The sequence below is a fragment of the Falco punctatus genome (assembly GCF_963210335.1).
Source record: "Falco punctatus genome assembly, chromosome: 15".
Classification (NCBI taxonomy): Eukaryota; Metazoa; Chordata; class Aves; order Falconiformes; family Falconidae; genus Falco; species Falco punctatus.
In genome coordinates this window covers 9,194,348-9,212,611 of record NC_137595.1, presented here as the reverse complement: position 1 = coordinate 9,212,611, position 18,264 = coordinate 9,194,348, and the positions used below count along the sequence as shown (strand labels likewise).

At 47.9% G+C, this 18,264-nt stretch overlaps 1 protein-coding gene across 2 annotated transcripts in view; it reads right to left on the bottom strand.

The window, feature by feature from the left end:
* Positions 1–18,264, bottom strand: part of GPC3 (glypican 3) — a 175,961-nt gene that overhangs the window by 76,481 nt on the left and 81,216 nt on the right. For both annotated transcript variants that reach the window (XM_080366166.1, XM_080366165.1), the window contains one exon: positions 6,903–7,597. In XM_080366166.1, the coding sequence (XP_080222292.1) occupies positions 6,903–7,597 (695 nt within the window). The remainder of the gene's footprint in view (positions 1–6,902; positions 7,598–18,264) is intronic.

Below are 18,264 nucleotides of genomic sequence, written 5' to 3'. Positions count from 1 at the left end.
TCCAGCTTTAAGTGAAAAATGGAGCTAGGTAGCAAGCATTAGAGAACAGCCTGAGGATTAAACTTTGCCGAGAAAGAAACTGAAAATACAGAGGCTGTACATCCAGCCAGCTATCCCATGAGTGATGCCAACAGAAAGCAACCCGCATTAAAAGTACAAAGAAACTGATCTCAGCGTCTCAGAGGGAATGACTTCTCAAACAGCACTGTAATTTCAAAGCTTTCCTCACAAGACTCCTGCCAGCTCTGGCACAGAAAGAAATCCATTAGCAGATAGGAAAACTCACTGGAGCTCCCTGCTGCTGCAACCTACCGAGCAAAGCAGCTTCCAGCAAGTCGCCAGGTGAGCCAGCTCCAAAAGCAGCTCCCAGGGAAAACTGGCATCGCTGTGCTACAAATGCACTGAATCACTGTGTATGGCAACAGGTGATATTTTCATCTCTGGATGCCAAAATTCCCTTAACATACATACTCTTGATTTCCGTGCCTGTGCATCTGCTGGTATTACAGATTTTGACACCAATTTGCAACAGAGCAATGCTGCTCTCTGTGCTGCTACAAGCAGAGTAGCTAGTTATTTTTTCAGCATGCTCATGGCCTCCCCACCAGGATTCCCCAAAAAATAAAGGGCAAACAAGCGTTCAGTTTGCCTGACTCTGTTCCTCCCTGGGGCTCCCCCAGCAGCTTCCCGCGGCCAGCATCAGAGCTGGGCTCACAGCCGGCACTCTGCCTGTGCTGGCTGGGGTGAGTGCTCCAGCTTTGGGATCAAACCAAACCCAGCCTGCGCTGCGGCTTTGCCTCCTCAGCAGCATCGCTACACAGCCTAGTTAACCTGGGCCTGAGCAGTCTTTTATAGGTGTTTGCAGGGAAGTAAAACAGCAGGGATCCGCTCACAGTGCAAGCACACTGGGAATCGCACCCCGCTCCCATACGGCACCGGTACCCTTCCTTTACCCTGCTCCGCTCCTCAGCACAGATGGCTGCCATCGGTTGAACAAGGGTCTGGCTACCTTTGTTCTGCAATTTAACAGGATTTTCTAGAAATTCAGCCATCAGTTCCGAGCGAAGAAAAATGCTTTGCTGAGCTCCCTGCTCTTTTCTCTCTAGGCAACACTCCACAGACAGAGCTGCACGCTTCCACTGACAGCCAGGGAGCTCTCAGCCCGTGCCTTTGCATTTCTCCCTAGAGATGCTGATGCCCAGGCTGGGGAACACCCACCTGACAAGTCTGGGCTAGCTGAAGCTTCTTAACGTGCTGTTGGGGTTTTTTTGTGGTGTGTGGCTGGTGTTTTTCATAATGTGCTTTTTCTATGAGATTTATAAGATTGATCTTGTATTCCTTTGCAACCTGTTATCATTCCCAGCTTCAATCGTGTTACAGATGCATCAGTTTCACAGTATCGCCTGTGCCTGACCCTAATCACACCAACACATACGGGTCCTGCCAAGCAGAGGGTCCTGCTGTACGAGGCAGGGATCAGGAACTGCAGTTCCATGTCCAGAAATAGAAGCACCACATGACAGCTGAAGGGCAGAAGAAGTCCTGCCACCCTGCTCCAAAGGGCTGGGAGGGGATGTGAGCCCTGCTGGGCATGCAAGAGAAAGCAGCCAGCGCAGCCAAAATCCACATCCCTTTCCCTGACAGCTCACACCTGCAGTGCATCCTCCTCCTCACATGCAATACAGGGCTACAGACTCACCCCAAGCCACCCACCTTTTTTGCTTCGTGTCTCACTACACTATGAGTAGCCTGTTGTTTCCCACTCTGTTGCAGTGGGTTCAAAATCCTGATGAGTTACAGGGGTGGGAAAAAAAAAGCATTAAGAAAAATATATTTATGTAGATAAATTAATGTGTGTCAAATCAACAGCCTTCACATCTCAACTCTGCAACTTTTCAAAATACATTTACAGTGCTGGTTTAAGGTAGGGAACACCAGCTTTTTGGTGGGTAAAGAATTGGCTGGATGGTGGCACTCAGAGTTGTGGTCAACAGCTCAATGTCCAAGTGGAGACCGGTGACAAGTGGCATTCCTGTGGGGTCGGTATCAGGACCAGCACTGTTTAATATCTTTGCTGGCAATACAGACACTGGGATCAAGCCTGCCCTCAGCGAGTTTGCTGACAACACCTTGGTGTGGTCAACACGGTGGAGGGAAGGGATGCCATCCAGAGGACTTTGAGAGGTGGGCCTCTGCAGTCCTCATTAAGTTCAACAAGGCCAAGTGCAATGTCCTGCACGTGGGCCCAAATACAGGCTGGGTGGAGAACGGATGGAGAGCAGCCCTGAGGAGAAGGGCTTGAGGGTGCTGGTTGACAAAAAGCTCAACGTGGCACAGCAACATGTGCTCTCAGCCCAGAAAGCCAGCCAAATCCTGGGCTGCATCACAAGCAGCGTGGCCAGCAGGTCGAGGGAGGTGATTCTCCCCCTCTACTCAGCTCTTGTGAGACCCCACCTGGAGCACTGCGTTCAGCTGTGGGGCCCCCCGTGTAAGAAGGACATGGACCTGTTGGAGCAGGTCCAGAGGTGGCCAAGAAGATGATTGGGGGCTGGAGCACCTCCCGTACGAGGACAGGCTGGGAGAGCTGGGGTTGTTCAGCCTGGAGGAGAGGATGCTCCAGGGGGACCTTATCGCAGCCTCCCGGTGCCTAAAGGAGCCTGCAGGGAGGATGGAGGGGGACTTTTTGCAAGGGCAGGTAGTGATAGGACAAGGGGGGTTGGCTATAAACCAAAAGAGGGAAGATTTAGATTAGATATTGGGAAGAAATTCTTCCCTGTGAGGGTGGTGAGGCGCTGGCTCAGGCTGCCCAGAGCAGCTGTGGATGCCCCATCCCTGGCAGGGCTCAAGGCCAGGCTGGACGGGGCTGGGGGCAACCTGGGCTGGTGGAAGGTGGCCCTGCCCATGGCGGGGGTTGGAGCTGGGTGGTCTTTAAGGTCCCTTCCAACCCAAACCATTCTGTGTGATTCTGTTCTAACCCCAGAGGAGACCAAGTATTAGCCACGTAAGGCACCTACACCTGTTGTCTCTCTTGTACTGCCAACAGCAGAGAAAGCATTAACTTCAAGAGGTGCTGGGGTTCAATTTTTTTATGAAGTTTATTTGTACTGCATCTCTCCGATTTTCTTTGTTTGTGGTAGAAAGCATGAAGAGACTGACTAAAATCACTCTTCCTTACATTCACGATTAAAGTATCTACAAGAGGTGGACATACTAGGCACATATTCAACCAGGGAAAAAAGCAGCAGATAGGAAAATTAATATAGATATATCCCCAGACAGAAATTTTTTCTCCTAACCTTCCCTGAGACTCATCCTCCTTGATGAACTATTTTAATAGCATATTTTAGGGGGGTGAAGTTTTTAAACAGATAAATCTTGGAAATAATAAAGCCCTAACACACACACAATCGCTGACAAATTAGCTACTAAAGCAAGGCTTGGGATGGGAACTGCCTACTGCATATTGCTGAATTCACCCTTCTGCATTGCTGTTTACATACCAGGAATAACATTGGCACAGGTTTACATTTAAATGCATTTCTGGAGGCACACAGTTTCCAAAAGCACATTAACAGCAGAATGACTCCTCATCTTGGGGACTGCGCAGCTCCTCAAAAACCTACCTGGAGGCTCTGCAACACCTCTGGAGCTCAAGTTCACATGCCTTTTGTAGACAGGTCTGCTGCAAGCTACAGAAAGGGTCCCGATCCCTGTGCAAATGCTCACAGCCATCCTCGGGGTGGGTGGTGAAGGGGACAGAGGGGCAGCCGCATGGAGGAAGGATGCTCAGTTGGGTAAAGCACCCGAGGACCTTAAGTACCAGGAGGAAAAAGTACTGCCACTGAAGTGCCAGCAATGAAGTGAAAAAAACCAAGCAGCCCAAAGGACAGGCAAGGGCAGTAGCGATGTTTTTCAGGCTATAATCACTACAGGCATGGAAGATAAGTTTTCCATATTTCCAGGGGATTTTAATGACAATTAAATAACCTGTCATTATCCTTAAATAACATACAGGTGAATTGAACTTTGCGTACAGACGCAGTGATGGCCAAGGTCAGCAATAAAAGAGGTCACTATGAGAAGCCAGTGCAAGAGCAAAGCCCCACATTTTCAAAAACAACTCCCATGGCATTTTGTGCTTTGATATGACAATGGTGTCTAAACCCAATCGTATTTACAGGATAACAGTAAATACAATTGTTTGCTTCTGGGTATACTCTTTGAAACTCAATATGTGCTGATCAGTTTAACAGAGAAACTTTCACTCTAGCACAGCTGAGAAAAAAAAAATATTGTATTTATCACTTACAAGCAGAGATATTTACACCAGATCCCAAATGCAGACTGGCTGTCAGCGTCAGGCCATCTGCAATGCTGTAGTTACGACTGCCAGCACTGCCATTACTGCTTTATTCCTCTACTGAACAGCTCATACCTTCATTTGTAAAAAGATTTGCTCTGGGCTCAGGTTCGACATAAGAGCGTTAGCTGAGCAGCACTGGTGTTTTAAAAATAAACTTAAACCCAGTGGCCATTCTCTTTTAGTGACAATTGCCAGACAATTGGCTTGCTTGGTTTGGATTTTTTTTCCTCTGTACTCCTATAACACAAAAACATCTCTGGATCAAATAAAAGAATAGCTCAAGTATCAAATAATCAAGGGGAGTTATGTTTAAACAAGTACCTAACTACATATAGCACTAACGAATTCAAACAGCTTTATCATGTACAAAAGCACTGAATAGTTTTGCAATGCTCAGTGATTTTTTTATTTTAGAAGTCGTCAATTTATGCTCTGGTTTGGCAGAGGATGGGTAAATTATGGCTCTGCTGCCATGGCTTGTGTTGACTTCAGTGGCACTCGATCTACTCATCCCACAAACACATTCTCTGGAGACAGATCAAGGTCTCAGTAGTCAAAAATATAACTGACAGTCACGTTCCTTTGCTGTATACAGGGACATCTTCAAGAAAAAGTGCAATTTTATTGTTGTGTCAATAAAAGGAGGATATGGGAGGCCAAACACTTATCCTTTCAGGATGGTACAGCAATGCAGATGTTGCGTGTGCTTGCAAAAACCTGGCATACAGCCTGTAAGGTCGATGTTTCTATTCTGCACCTTAGCAGCTACACAAGCACGGCAGGTTTGCTGGTGCAAAACATGTTGGATGCTTTTGCTCACAGCTGAATATCTCAAGTGATCTTTCCAGATCAAATAGGCTCACACTACATGTAGAATTAAGTTTTGTTTCATACTGTCTTGGAAATGCCAATTGGGCTTAGAGTTGAGCGGGGTTTTCTCTGTTGTATACATCATTGATGTCTGTAACGTGAATTCTGCGTCTCACCTGACCTCAGGCTAAACCTACAGTTACATCTCTGCTCCTTCGCTGTTCCAGAGGGGGGTGACAGGTTCTGACCGATGGGAGAACCACCTGCCCTGGCTCCACAGCAGCAGAGCAGCTGCTGCTCAGGACACCATCAGCTGGAACCTCCCTGTGGTCCTGGGGACATATGAAACACTTGGCAGGCTGCTGTAAAACAAGGATTTTTCTGCAGAAAGGGGCTAAGGCATGCAGGTTGAAAGCCAGTGTCCTGCACTTCACCCTGGAGCCGAACGTGCTCCCCACAAGTCCTACCTGCATCCATCCGCCCAGGTGACCAATACCAACCCCCAGCCCTCAGCCACAGCCTCCTCCTGGTCACCACAACACAAGAGTAACCCAGCTTACTGGAGATGTGGTCCCCTAAATCCCTTCTAAGAAGAGAGCTTGCACCATGTGTGCCAAATGACCCAGGGCTGTGAAACCACCCGAGTGCCACCACGTTATTTCACAGCCTGCATACACGCGGCGGCGTGTCTCAGGCAATCACTGAGAAAAGATGGCACAGAAGAGTGCTGCTGGCTGAATGCCACAAAACTCAAAATCCATAAGCCAACACATTTCCACGGTTCCCAAAAAAAGATAAGAGTTACTTACAGTGCAAGTACTACAGTGACCTACATAAACACAGTTCTTTTGTAAACAGGAGTCACGGATGACAGGAACAAGCAGCTAACAAGGAAACGGTGGCAGATTTTAATCATCGCTGGCTTTAAGCAAACTACAACAACATTCCCACACCTTTGCCCCCATCCCCAGCTCTATCCTACCTGCAGAGATCCACAATTGTACCGCAAGAAAAGTCTCCTCTGCAAAACTTGTGTTGTGCTTCCACAGTCCATTTGCCCTCAGCATTCAAACAGAGCAGCAGGGTTTTCCGAACAAGAAAGCCTCAGTTTCTCAGGAGGCTCAGAAAGCCACACAGTGTCTTTTTAAAGAGTCAGGTCACTCCTAATAAATAAGAAACAACCTCATCCCTGGGATTAAATGTGGCCCAAACTGGAAAGAGTTACCAAAAGGGGGAAAACCAAATGTCCTTTAGTAAATCAGGAAGCAGGGGATGCCACAGCACACGCCTCCACTTTGCATCTGTTTGGAGGTACATTTTATGATGTTACAGGAGACAGGGGACCCCAGGACAGCAGGACCAACCTCTCAGAGCTACCCAAGGCAAGCACAGCACCCAGGGAGTACTGAAAATGCTGGGACATCTCAGCTCCCAGTCTCACACCCCAGCTACAAGGCAGATGCCAGGAGGAGTCAAGACCCTCCTGCTCTGACCAACCTGAAAAGAGGCAAAGCCCTTAGCTGAAGCCCAGGTCACGCAACCACCAGTTTCAAATGCTACCAAAAGTTTTTAAAATTACCAGAGACTGGGGGGGGGGGGGGGGGGGGGGGGTCATGGGGGGAAGGAGAGAGGAGCATTTGGGGTGTGTTGGTTTCAGCATGCAGAGCTCATGGTACACAACGGAGCCCTCCATGGCAGTGAGCTAGGGGAACATCAGAAAGCTACTCACAGCTGTTGAGAGCTTTCCTTCATTCTTCTGCACGTGGACGATCGCATCCTGCACCAAGGAGAACAGGTTCAGGAGGACATGCTCCATGTCATAGATGCCGTGCATGCCTTTGGTCAGCCCCTCCAGAGACCCGATGTACTCTTGCCAGTGGTTATGTATCTCTGCGACGCCCGCCAAGCATCCTTGCATCACCACCCCGCAGTAGGTGGCACAGGGCTTGGCCAGGAGGAGCCCCTGGCAGTGCGAGCAGTACCACATCTTCAGCAGCGCTCGCCCACAGTCCTTGCTGAATTTTAGGTGGTCGGTAGTGTTTATCACCTCGATGCCCAGGTTGAGCGCCTGCAGAAAGACTCGCGTAGCCTGCAGTGACTTGGACACCTGCGTCATCATCATCTTCGGGTAGTTCCCAAAGACTTTGAGGTCTCTCCTGGCTGCCCGCAGGCATTCAGTCACCTCCACGGAGGGATCAGGGAAGCCAGGATTAATCAAGTGAGAGTAAACCAAAGGGAATAAACTGTCAAAAAATTCGTTTATCATGTCATTAACACTGATGTCAGAGCCTAATATGTACAGCGAGACGTCAGTAAAGAGTTCTCCAACAAACGTAAGAGCTCTGGGCCCCATGCTCTGGTAGTGGGTCCTAAACATGCTGTTGGTGAAGTTTCTCGCATGCCGTACTACAATTTCAAAGGCTTCTGCAAAACAGAAGGAAAAAAAAAAAAGTTATTAAGAGACAACGAGCTCAGAAACAGGGATGTTATAGCACATTACTGCTGCAAAGGCTGGTCCCATCCTGCCCGCTTTGGGTCAAACACCCGCTGGCAGCCGCGCCTGGTGCAAAAACTTACCAGCGTCAGCAATTTCCAGGGGAAATGCATACATACTTTAAAACACAAGCTACATTTCAAAATGGCAAAAAACTATGATCTAGTTAACATTTCAGCTTCTAAAGAAAATATTGATTCAAGAAAAGGGCCAGACTGCAATTTCTTTCTCTCCCCCTTTCATATTGATTTGAAATTAACAGGAATTCTTTCTCAAGACTTAATTTAAGACAGAGATAAATGTTTGACAAACTGTACAGTGTTTAAAATCAGGAAACAGTAAATGCTGACATTCCATTGTGAAAAGGAAAATATTTATAGGGGCTTAATCATAGGATATTTGGACTTGACCCCCAGCACCTGCCCTGCACTAAGTGTCCTCAAAGCCATTTGAAAAGCCCCTGCAGTGCTGTAGCTTCCCCAAATGCGCCAGGCTCACTTCAGCTGCAGACCCAGCATTTCAGCTGCCCTGGACGTGAGCTGCTCCATGGTCCAAAGCGATGCCAAGAGCCAGCGATGCAGTGTCCACCTGTGGATGCCCAGCCAGGACCACTCCCACACACATCAGGCTGTGCCAAACTGCCCCGTGAAGCTCCAGTTTTACACAGAGACTATTAATTTGCTAGGAAAAAACAGGGTGCGTTTTCTCCTCTCCACCTTCGAAGACCTGAGCACCTTCTGCCCACACCGCCTCCATGCAGCAAGCAGGAAAGCCTCCAGCAGCACCGTCACCGCGCAGTTATTCCCTTAATTACAGCCCTCCTCAGCGGGAGGCTTCCAAAATACTCATACCCCGGTACATAAAGACAACATACATACACACACCCTGGCTTGCAAGTTAAAGCATTGGTAAGGGGAGGCCACTAGTGCAAACTAAAGTCTTTTCCTTTCTCCAGCTTCCTTTACCAGCCTGTGTTCCACCCTCCAGGGTACTGTTCATAAAATGCTAAAAATAATGAGCAGCCTGTCAGTTCACAGGTCACTGACACCCTGCGATGTAACTGCTCGCAACTGTGTCACTCCGGAAACACACATCCAGGCTCAATTTGCATGAAAATTGTTCATGTTCAATAATTAAAGGGAATGTTTAATTTTTAAACCCGTAAGTGTTATTTTTCCCATTTGTTAAAGCTGGGATGCAGCTGAGTGTGGCCTGACGAATCTCCACGGGGGTTCGGTATCAACACTATCACAAGCAATGTCAGGCCTCGCTGCTCACCCTGCATAACCTCTGGCATTACTCAAGAGCTTCTGAGACCATCACATCTCCAGAACTTCCAAATCTTTCTTCCCAGGTGCGCCCTATGCAGGTACACCCAGCGGGACAGGGACACAGTGCTGTTTGCTGCCTCCCACGCCAGCATGCAGAAAGCTACGGCGTAAGCAGCAACCCAAGTAGAAATTACCAATACACTTTTGCAAACAGTGTCTCCATCCCATCTGGTGCCTGCACACCTCCCAGGCGTGCCACTGAAGCATTTTGTCCATAGCTCCCGACACTCACACCAGTACTGCCCCAGCAAGCCAAGAGCAACCATCTGCGCTCCCAGACAACAGCAATCCTTCCCAACACCACAGACCGAAGGATGCAGCCGCGCAAGGACACCGAGCCCCTCTCTCCATGCCTCCCTCACCGTGACAGCAGGCGTCTCGCCCCTCACCCATACAGAGTGCCGCACGGCTCTCCAGGCACAACAGCACACCTGGCACAGAGCGGGGGAAACACGCAGGCAGAGCAAACTCTGGTTGCACCGTCATTAAAAGTTTTAAAACAAAAGAAGTCTCTTTAAATAGGGCACACGCATTATGAAACTTTTTTCCTTCTTTATCCTCAAGAGCACCAGAATAGATTTTGCCTCAAAGAGCACAAAGAACTTTTTGGACCGCTGCTTTTTTGACAGCACTGCAGACGATGCCAGGATTTTCATGCTGTGCCTCACCATTTGCCTTTAACCTCTCCTCTGTTAGTTCCCTTAGAAAAAGTCATCCCTCTTCCCTTTCCTCGCTCCTCTGTGCTTTGCAAGTTATCATCAGAGCCAAGAGACTCTTCGCTGATTAGAAAAATATTCCAAGCTCCTATGCAAACCTCCTACAGTGAGAAAAGCTTCAGAAAGGAATCGAGAACAGTGAACTATCAGAAGTGCATGCACACACAGTCCCACTGCTTTAAAGGTCATGACATGCACATAATTTTTATCATAATAACTGGCTAAGAGTGTCTATTTTATGCGCCTTGGAGCTTTTGCATATATCCATTAGAGCGCGCAACAGGGACTATAAAAGCATATGGAGCTTCCTGCTGCCCTATTAATAGATGCAAGAAATAATAAAACTTTGCAAAGAAAAAAAAGAAGCCTTACACATCCAAAATCTCTCACACCCAACTCCCCTAGTAGTTGCTTATTCTGAAATACTCCTCACAAAGGCCTGGCTGCAAGAATATTCAAGCCCCAGCTGTCGGCAGCAGAAGTGACCCACGGCCAGAGTCTGAGCACTTCAAAGAGGAGGAAACTTTGTGGGTCAGGCCCCTGTGCTCCCACGAGCGAGCACCATGGGGAAATGGTGGGGATGCCACATTACAGAAGCGGCACAGGCTTCTGATCCCCCTTAAAATCCCACAGCCTGGATTTGCTGCTGGTAAATGTGCCCTGCTCGTAACACGGCATTATTGAAACTCTTATCGCTGGAGGACAACTGAATCTTCTCTTTCTTCTATTTTTTTTTTTATTATTTCAAGGATCTTTTCAAAAGCTGCAATTTAAGGCAGACGGTTTGCAGGTCTAGCTGAAGCAGAGTAAATACCTTAACAACACAGATAGAGCAGAGCATCAAACTTGCACCCAGCTTCCAGCAGGCAAAGGTATCGCACGGCAGAGCAGAGCTCATGTTTTACAATCTCCATCACTATATATATATGTGTGTGTATAGATATATATTTTTATATATATATAAAAGCCATCACTATAGCTATGCACACACAGCAGAACCTGACCATGCCACATGGTTTTTTATGGTTTAAAAATATTTTCTTATGTGAATAGTAGGAAAAACCCCAAACTAAAACCAAAAAAACCACACCACAAACCAAAAAAGCAACACACTTTTGCATGCACTAAAGTTTAAAGAGCCCTGACCCATAAGTCTGGCTCAGGGAGAGGACAGCCCGAGCTGCTGCAGGCCACCACGCCAGAAAGTCAGTCCTGCCTGGGCAGCTCTTAAGCACATTTCATCCACAGGTGGTACCTAAAGTTGCTGAACACATACACAAATTGCACTCCAAAGTCATTTCAGTCACCACAGGGACAAACTTGGGAGCAATTTAACACCCCAGGACAGATGGGAAGAACCATGCCATGCCCAGGTGAGACAGAGGGACCACATGTAGGATGAGAGCCAGAGCACCACCACCAGCAAAGCATCATACCTGGTGCACTGGTATTACACATCTGTTGATGACCTCTGTCAAGGGCAGTTTATCAGGGCTCCCAAAGGATGCATGAAACAGCTGAATCTCTACTCTAGACCACAGTTACCAGGCACCAGCTGAAAAGCATGGGGTATTACTTATTTTTCAGGCAGGACTCTTACTGAAGCACCTGGCAAGGAATTGCCACCTGGTTCCAGCAGCCAGGAGGGAAGGACTAAGCTGCTTTCCAAATGCAAAAGCTCCCTAAAAAGCAGCCCAGGGAGCGCTGCACGGCCACTGCAAACTGGTAATTAGAGAAAAGAAAATAAATTGTAAAATAGCATAACAGTGCCCTGAGTAGGGATTACTGGCAGAAGGAAATCACTGCATTCTTGGCTCAGATAATTAGAGTCTGCTGCTTAGTAAAAATGCCAGCTTTCCTGAGAAGGCGCGTCCACCCCTGAGCTGCGGCTGCTTCAAAGGGGCTGATGCCATGGACGGAGGAACTCTCCGGATTAACCTGCTGGCTCCCCCGGGCTGCAGGAGGCTCCAGCCCAGTCTGGGACCCAAAGGGTTTATTTAATAATTATGTGATACAGTCACCTGAACTGCAAGGAGCCAGCGCAAGTGACCCCAACGAGCCATCCCTTGCAAGAGCCACAGTCTGATGGCAGTTGCAGAGCCAGGGCAGCTACAGAGACAGCATCCAGCCTGGTCCACCACCCTCAGGTCTGAGCTCAGCGAATGCAGCCTGACCAGCAACTGAAGGTGTCTGGAAAGGTGCAGCTGCCAGGAACAGGGAGGTCTGCCCCCAGCACCAGCTCCCCCAAAACCAGCACCCCAGCAGACATCGCTGCAGCGGCGCAGAGCCACCTTGCTGCACCACCGCAGCCATGGGAAGGTGGTGTGAGCTGGTGGTACACAGCAGGGCAGAGGGGACACAGGACCCGCCACATCAGTCAGACACCATGACACGCCATGGGCTTTGTGCTTGCCCCTCCGTTACTGCGCCACTCTTGTTCTCCTGCAAACACAAGCTTCCCACATCGGCAACTGCCCTTCTCTGTGCACCACTGCGCACCACACAAGTCCTCTTTGGCAAAGGCACACCAAAGATGAGGGAGCTGCACAGCAAAACTTGCTGCATCAGCTGCCCCTCTTCCGTAGAGCCACTTAGGTTGGAGACAACCTTTAAGATCATGGTGCACCTTGTAAGGGAACAAAGTGGGGTAGAGGTGCAGGATTGTGACATCCACGCATCCCTCAGCACATGGGGTTAAAACTGCACCTACAACCTTGGTGTTACTGTTTCTTGACATCCAGACACACAAACCATGCACCCATGAGCAGGGAAGCTCCCCCCGTGGCTGCTCCCACTGCCCATCAGGAGCTGAGCTCCCAGCTCCTATTTGCACCTTTGCAAAAGATTGTTTTCTTAAACACCAGGCAATTGTCTTCCCACATTTAAAGCCTTACCTTAACCACATAAAGATATGCCTTCACAGTGGAAGGACTACAACATGTTTGTTATTCCACTACCAAGAGCTACTAAAGACAAGGCTCAGTTTTATTTTTTGGGAGAAAGCCAGGCAAAGTAATCCTAGACAAGGTCACAGTGTCACCATCATGTTTCTAGCTCCTCATAAAAGCTTCAGGGCCATCTCCTCCAGGACTTTGTGGCTGAGTGGCTAATCCTCACAAACTATCCCAACCTGTAAAACAAACAAGAAACTGATTTCCATGCAGCAAAAACCTCCCTTGAAGTCAACACACATCACTGGCACCCAGCTGAATTTCCCTCTCTGCAGATAATGATGCAGTTTATGATTCACTGCACCTTTCCTGGGATGCTGCTGCTTGGCAAGAGCCCCGGGCTGCTGCCCACAGTGCTGCACACAGCGCTTCCCTGTCTTGCATGTGGGACCATTTTCAAATCTCACCAGCTCTAGATACCAAAATGCACTTTTAACGCCTTTTAGGTGTGAATGCACCCCTTCTTCCCCAATAAACCTCATCTACAGATGCAACTGCTCCAGGGTAGCAAGCGAACCTGCAAACCCACTGAGCTTCAGGAGCTGAAGTCCCTCTTGCGGGCTCCAATGGCTCTCCTCGTGTCCCTGGGTTTGCTCCCCAGACCCCGGAGGGTCTCTACTCACAGGACCTGGCACCAAACTCTGTGCAAGGCACAGCAATAACAGCGGGAGCCGGACAGCCCCCAGCCCAGCCAAACTTCACCCAGTGAGCTGCCCTGGTGCTCTGGCACTTCCCTGCTGATGGTAAAACCTCATTTTTACTGCCTGTGAAATGACCCATTGATTTAATCCTCCTTTCCTTCACTCCTCAGGACACAAATCACATCAGGAGAGAATCAGGCACTAGAATTCCTCAATGCTATGGGAATCATTTCCATCCTGAGACAAAAATGCAGCTCTCCAGGCAGGGTGGTGGAAAAATCATCAGTTAATCTGGTCCTAATGCAATCACTGCATCCTCTTCAGGCCCAGGGCTTCCAAACCTTTCAGAATCCCATACACCTAAAACCCAAAAATGCTCCGCCTCTCAAAAAAACCCCACTGGTATTCACAGATGGGAATGTAAATGTTCCTCAAGGAAAAGCTAAAAGTTTTGGGTTTTGTAAGCTCACCAAAATATTTTCTGACACAGCAATTGCCACAGCACTGCTGGGAAGCAGCAAAAGGAGCCGTAGGCATCCACATGTGAGTGAGCTCTAAAGAAGGAAATACTTCTTTAATATCTCCAATGCATCAGACAACTCCAGACTCATTACAACAGCCTGTGTTCCTGAAAGACACACAAAAGAGCTCAACAAGAGAGAAACAACTGTTTGCAATAACGTCCTGGCTGCCACAGGCACTACTGGCGAGATGAACCACAAGTCATTTTTCAAACAGCAGGTAATATTTATCTACAAACTTGGAAAAGGTTTGCAATATATTGAGCAGAAAGGAAACAAAATCCAAGAGATGTTCCCCTAGCAGCAGTAAGAGCAGACTCCAGATTTGTTCCCTTATGATTTATGCTACACTGCAAGTTTTTAACAACGTTATGTGGAGACAAAAGCTCTTCTAAGCAGCGTAATTACTTTTGTCTGTGGCATTACAAAACCCATCAGATGGTGCCACTGCTGCTCTTACAGGGTTTGTTTGTCTGAGCACATTTGGGCTTAAAGCTTAGGAAATGCTTTTTTTTTTTTTTTTTTTTCAACTGCAACACAGCCTTTTGGATTACTTCTACAATATTGTCACCATAAAAATTATGGACTCAAGCTCCCAAGCTTATGAGATTAGCTTCAAAGCATTAGTAATAAAAATCAGAAAATTCAGTTACTCTGTCTTCTAAATTTTTAGCCACCGAGGTCTGCGCTTTCTAGTTTTGCTCCATCACCACCAGACCAAGAGAGAAAAGGTCTCAGTCAAATCTCTAAATAAAACGGACTCCTTCCAGCCCCGTGCCCACCACCCTTGCTCCCATGGGAGCAGTTAAGAGTTCCCAAAGCCAGTGCTGCTCACCGGCCAAAGCCAAATCATTATGGTCTTATCAGAGAAGCTTCTTCTCCTAATTATCTGTGCCTATCAACACACCAACCGCCAAAGCCATTTATTTTTAATTGTTCTGCTTATCTATCGCCCTGGCATTTTGAAATACACTTCCTGACGTTCCTAATAAAAATACTGTATGCTAGCATCTCATTATAGCCACTCAAAACGCCCTGAAAATGCACTCCTATTATATTCTACGTAACAGTCCAACTGTTAGGCAATTAGTCACGCTGTGGCTCACCCATTTATTATTTATATCCCACGCACAGTAACTTTGTTAATGCAGACAGCAGAGCCCACCAATGCAAGCTGCTACAAGCCCAGAAGCAAGAAGACAAGTAATGCTGGTGCCCACAGCTCCCCACCTCCAACCAGCCCCTCGCCTGGACCGGACCCTGCCAGGAAGGAGTTCGGGGCAGTGCTCCATACCCTGTGCAGGCATCCCATCTCACCACAACAAACGTTAGGGTTAGGGATGCTGAAGGGGACCACAGCAAAGCAGCTTTTCTTTTGAGGGGCACCAGGATATCTTGAAAGCTCTCTGGAGACCCTCAGGAGTACCCAGTTCAATGTAGGAAAACCTACACTCTAAGCAAAATGAAAAGAAAAAAGTCACACCAAAAAAAAAAAAAATCTCACAGCAAACACCTCTCAAGAACGACGCTGCAGTAAAATCTTTCCTGTGGCTTCGTGCTTGAACATGTGGTTGTGGCACTTTTGATTAAATACAGGTTGCACATCTATCGTATAATTTGTTTTCCTGAGCATCAAGAAAGATTCTGCTTTGTGCCATGACAGACGTGTGAATGCTTAAGAGATTCCTGAAAATTTAATAAAGACAAAGTTAAAAATGCAAACAGTCAGGGCGGGCACAAGTGGTGGATGAACATGATTCTTTATCAAAACCAAGGAGAATGGGAGGAGTAAGGGCCTGGAGAAGAAGGCTCAAAGAGAGCCCTGGGAGCACAAGTAGGAAAAGCAGAGCCAGAGGGATGTAAGAGGTTTCTGCAGCAAAAGCAGCAGCTCTGTTGTGCTGGTAACCTGTCAGACCAAAGAAAGATAAACCTCTCCCCATGCCCCCATAAGGGTTGGAGTTCAAGTCCAGGCTCCTCTCCATCACTGGGCACCAGTTCAGGGATGCACCGTGCTGCAGGAACACTGGGAAGAGGCATGGCAGAACCTGGATGCAAGAGTGCTTGAGGACGGAGGGAAGCCTTTGCCTTGGAGAGCATCAAACTCCACAGCCACCGCTTGCACGGGGTGAACACTGCTGCTGCACAAGTGATTTACTGCAAAGGAAACGGTGTTTCGATCCTCGGCCAGTGCTCTCTGAGGCAGCAGGGAGTTTGCAATAGAGCGAGCAGGAAAGAAACTGGTGCTCCACAGGGCAGAGCCTGCCAGGGTCAGAGCAGTCTCACCCACCCCAGCCTCGTGGGAAGCACCGGGAGTGCTGAGCTGGCACAGCTCGGGGTCAGCCAGCCAGAGCTTCGCTTTCAGCCACATGCAGAAAGACGTACACTCCAAATATTTCGTATTTTTTTCTTTCCCTCTAAAGGGGAAAAGTTAATTAAACCAAACCCACAGAATGGAAAATAAATCACTGAAAACAGCACAACCAGGCTTTTGTTCTGTTATATCAATAACATGCTCAGAACTAATGTCACATCACTGGGGAACTTTCACCTTCACCTTTTTAATCCCAAATATTTACGCTCTTTGCTTCTAGTCTCTCTTACCTCTCCCATTTGACAGTCTGCATCTACAACTCGTATTCAGGGCCAGCCGCTCAGCCAGGGAGCGCAGCCCTGTGCAGCAGGAATAGGGAATTGCTCCAAACACCCCAGGAAAGGGGCATCCCTGCCCTGGGTGACTGACAGAGACACCCAGACATCTGACCACCACAAAGCCACATGTGGCGTTGTTTTGTTTTTAAACACAACGTACATTAGCAAAAAAAGAGGAGACAAGGAAACCAGCACTTGGTCCCCACCCCCATATTTTACTAATAGAAGCCTCCAACATCTACCTCATGGGGTTATAAAGATATTGAAAAAGCAGCATGTCTCTTAAATCGTGAATGATGAGCCACATTTCAAGCAGAGGGCAAGTGATTCCATAACACTCCCTCCCAAATTTACAAGCCAAGCATTTCTAAAGACCAGGACACCAGTTTGTAAAGTTCCTCTATTTATTTTAAACCAAAAGTTATAAGCAATTTCTGAAAAAAACCCACATGCCTAGCAAATCCCTTTATTCATCAGAATAAATGAAGATAAAGCAAGCCACTTAGGTCAAGCTGAGCTTGTGTTCAAAAATTTGAAAAAAAGTCTTTGGAAGTGCATTGGTCTCAGTAACTTTAGAGCAAGGCAGATCTGAGACAGGTATTCCAGGCTCCCTTTCATTCCAGCAGGCTTTTATCTGCCTGTTAAGTCTCCCAACAATGGGGAGCAGACTATTTATTTAAGAAGCAAATTCCTCCCTTTACAATCTCCCCTGGCCAAATTCTCTTCAAAGTTATCTCAACTGTCTGATGAAAAGCAAATGGCAGAAGATCAGTTCTTGATACCTACAGTAACACAAAGGACTTGCACTTATTTAAGGGCACCTGTAGACTGTTTATAAAGACACTCCAGCCCCTTTATTTCCTTTTGGCTTCCTACCTGTGCTGGCAGAACTTCGGAAAGGCATTTGCTCATGAGCACAGAGCAACCAACACTGGCGTGACTCTCTTCCCCTAAGGAGCAGCTGTTTCTAAGACACGGAACAGCACCCAAGTTCTCAAACGCCATTTAGTGATTTTTAAGCTGATTTTGTCTTAAGACACCTCAGAGAAGGACAGGAGGTTCCAACGTGGAAAATAAGACCGTGGATCATCTCAGTAGCACAAGTGCAGCCAGCCCCTCCGATGCTCCCTGGCAGCACCCGACCTGCCGAGCGCACACAGGATCCTTTAGCAGCATCTTGCTCGGCGCAGAGCCGGGTACTCAACCACCCACCGTCAGAGGCACCACAGGGACACACAGGGCACCATCCCCACACCAGCACCACTACAGCGGGGCTCAGGACATCACAGGCATGCAAACAATCCACCTGTAAGGAAAGGAGGATCTACCCCATGGCCCAGATTCCAAACTTAGCACTTTCCAAAAACTGGACTCACCTCTTCCCTTCCTTCCTTGATGTTTTTGCTCACCATGGGATGGGCATTGTTTTGCTTGTTTGTTTGTCTGTGGGGGTGGGTGGCCTGGCAGGGGCTTTTGGTTGGGATTTTTTTTTGTGGGTTTTCTTTCTTTGGGGGAGGGAGTTGTTCTCATTGGGGTTTTTTGAGGTTTGCTGAGGGTTTTGGTTGGTTGAGGTTTTTTGTGTGGTTGTTGGAGGGGTTTTTTTTGTGGGTTTTCTTTCATTGGTTTTGAAGCTGATGCATGGGCAGGTCCCTGCCCAGGGAAGAAGCAGAAGGTGGGACATCACATCCCGGTGGCACCAGCTGAGCTGTACCCAGCAGCATTCCATGTGGCTCCTGCATCCCGCTGCCCTGGCTCAAAGCCCCATTTTGATTAACAATAGTTTTAAAA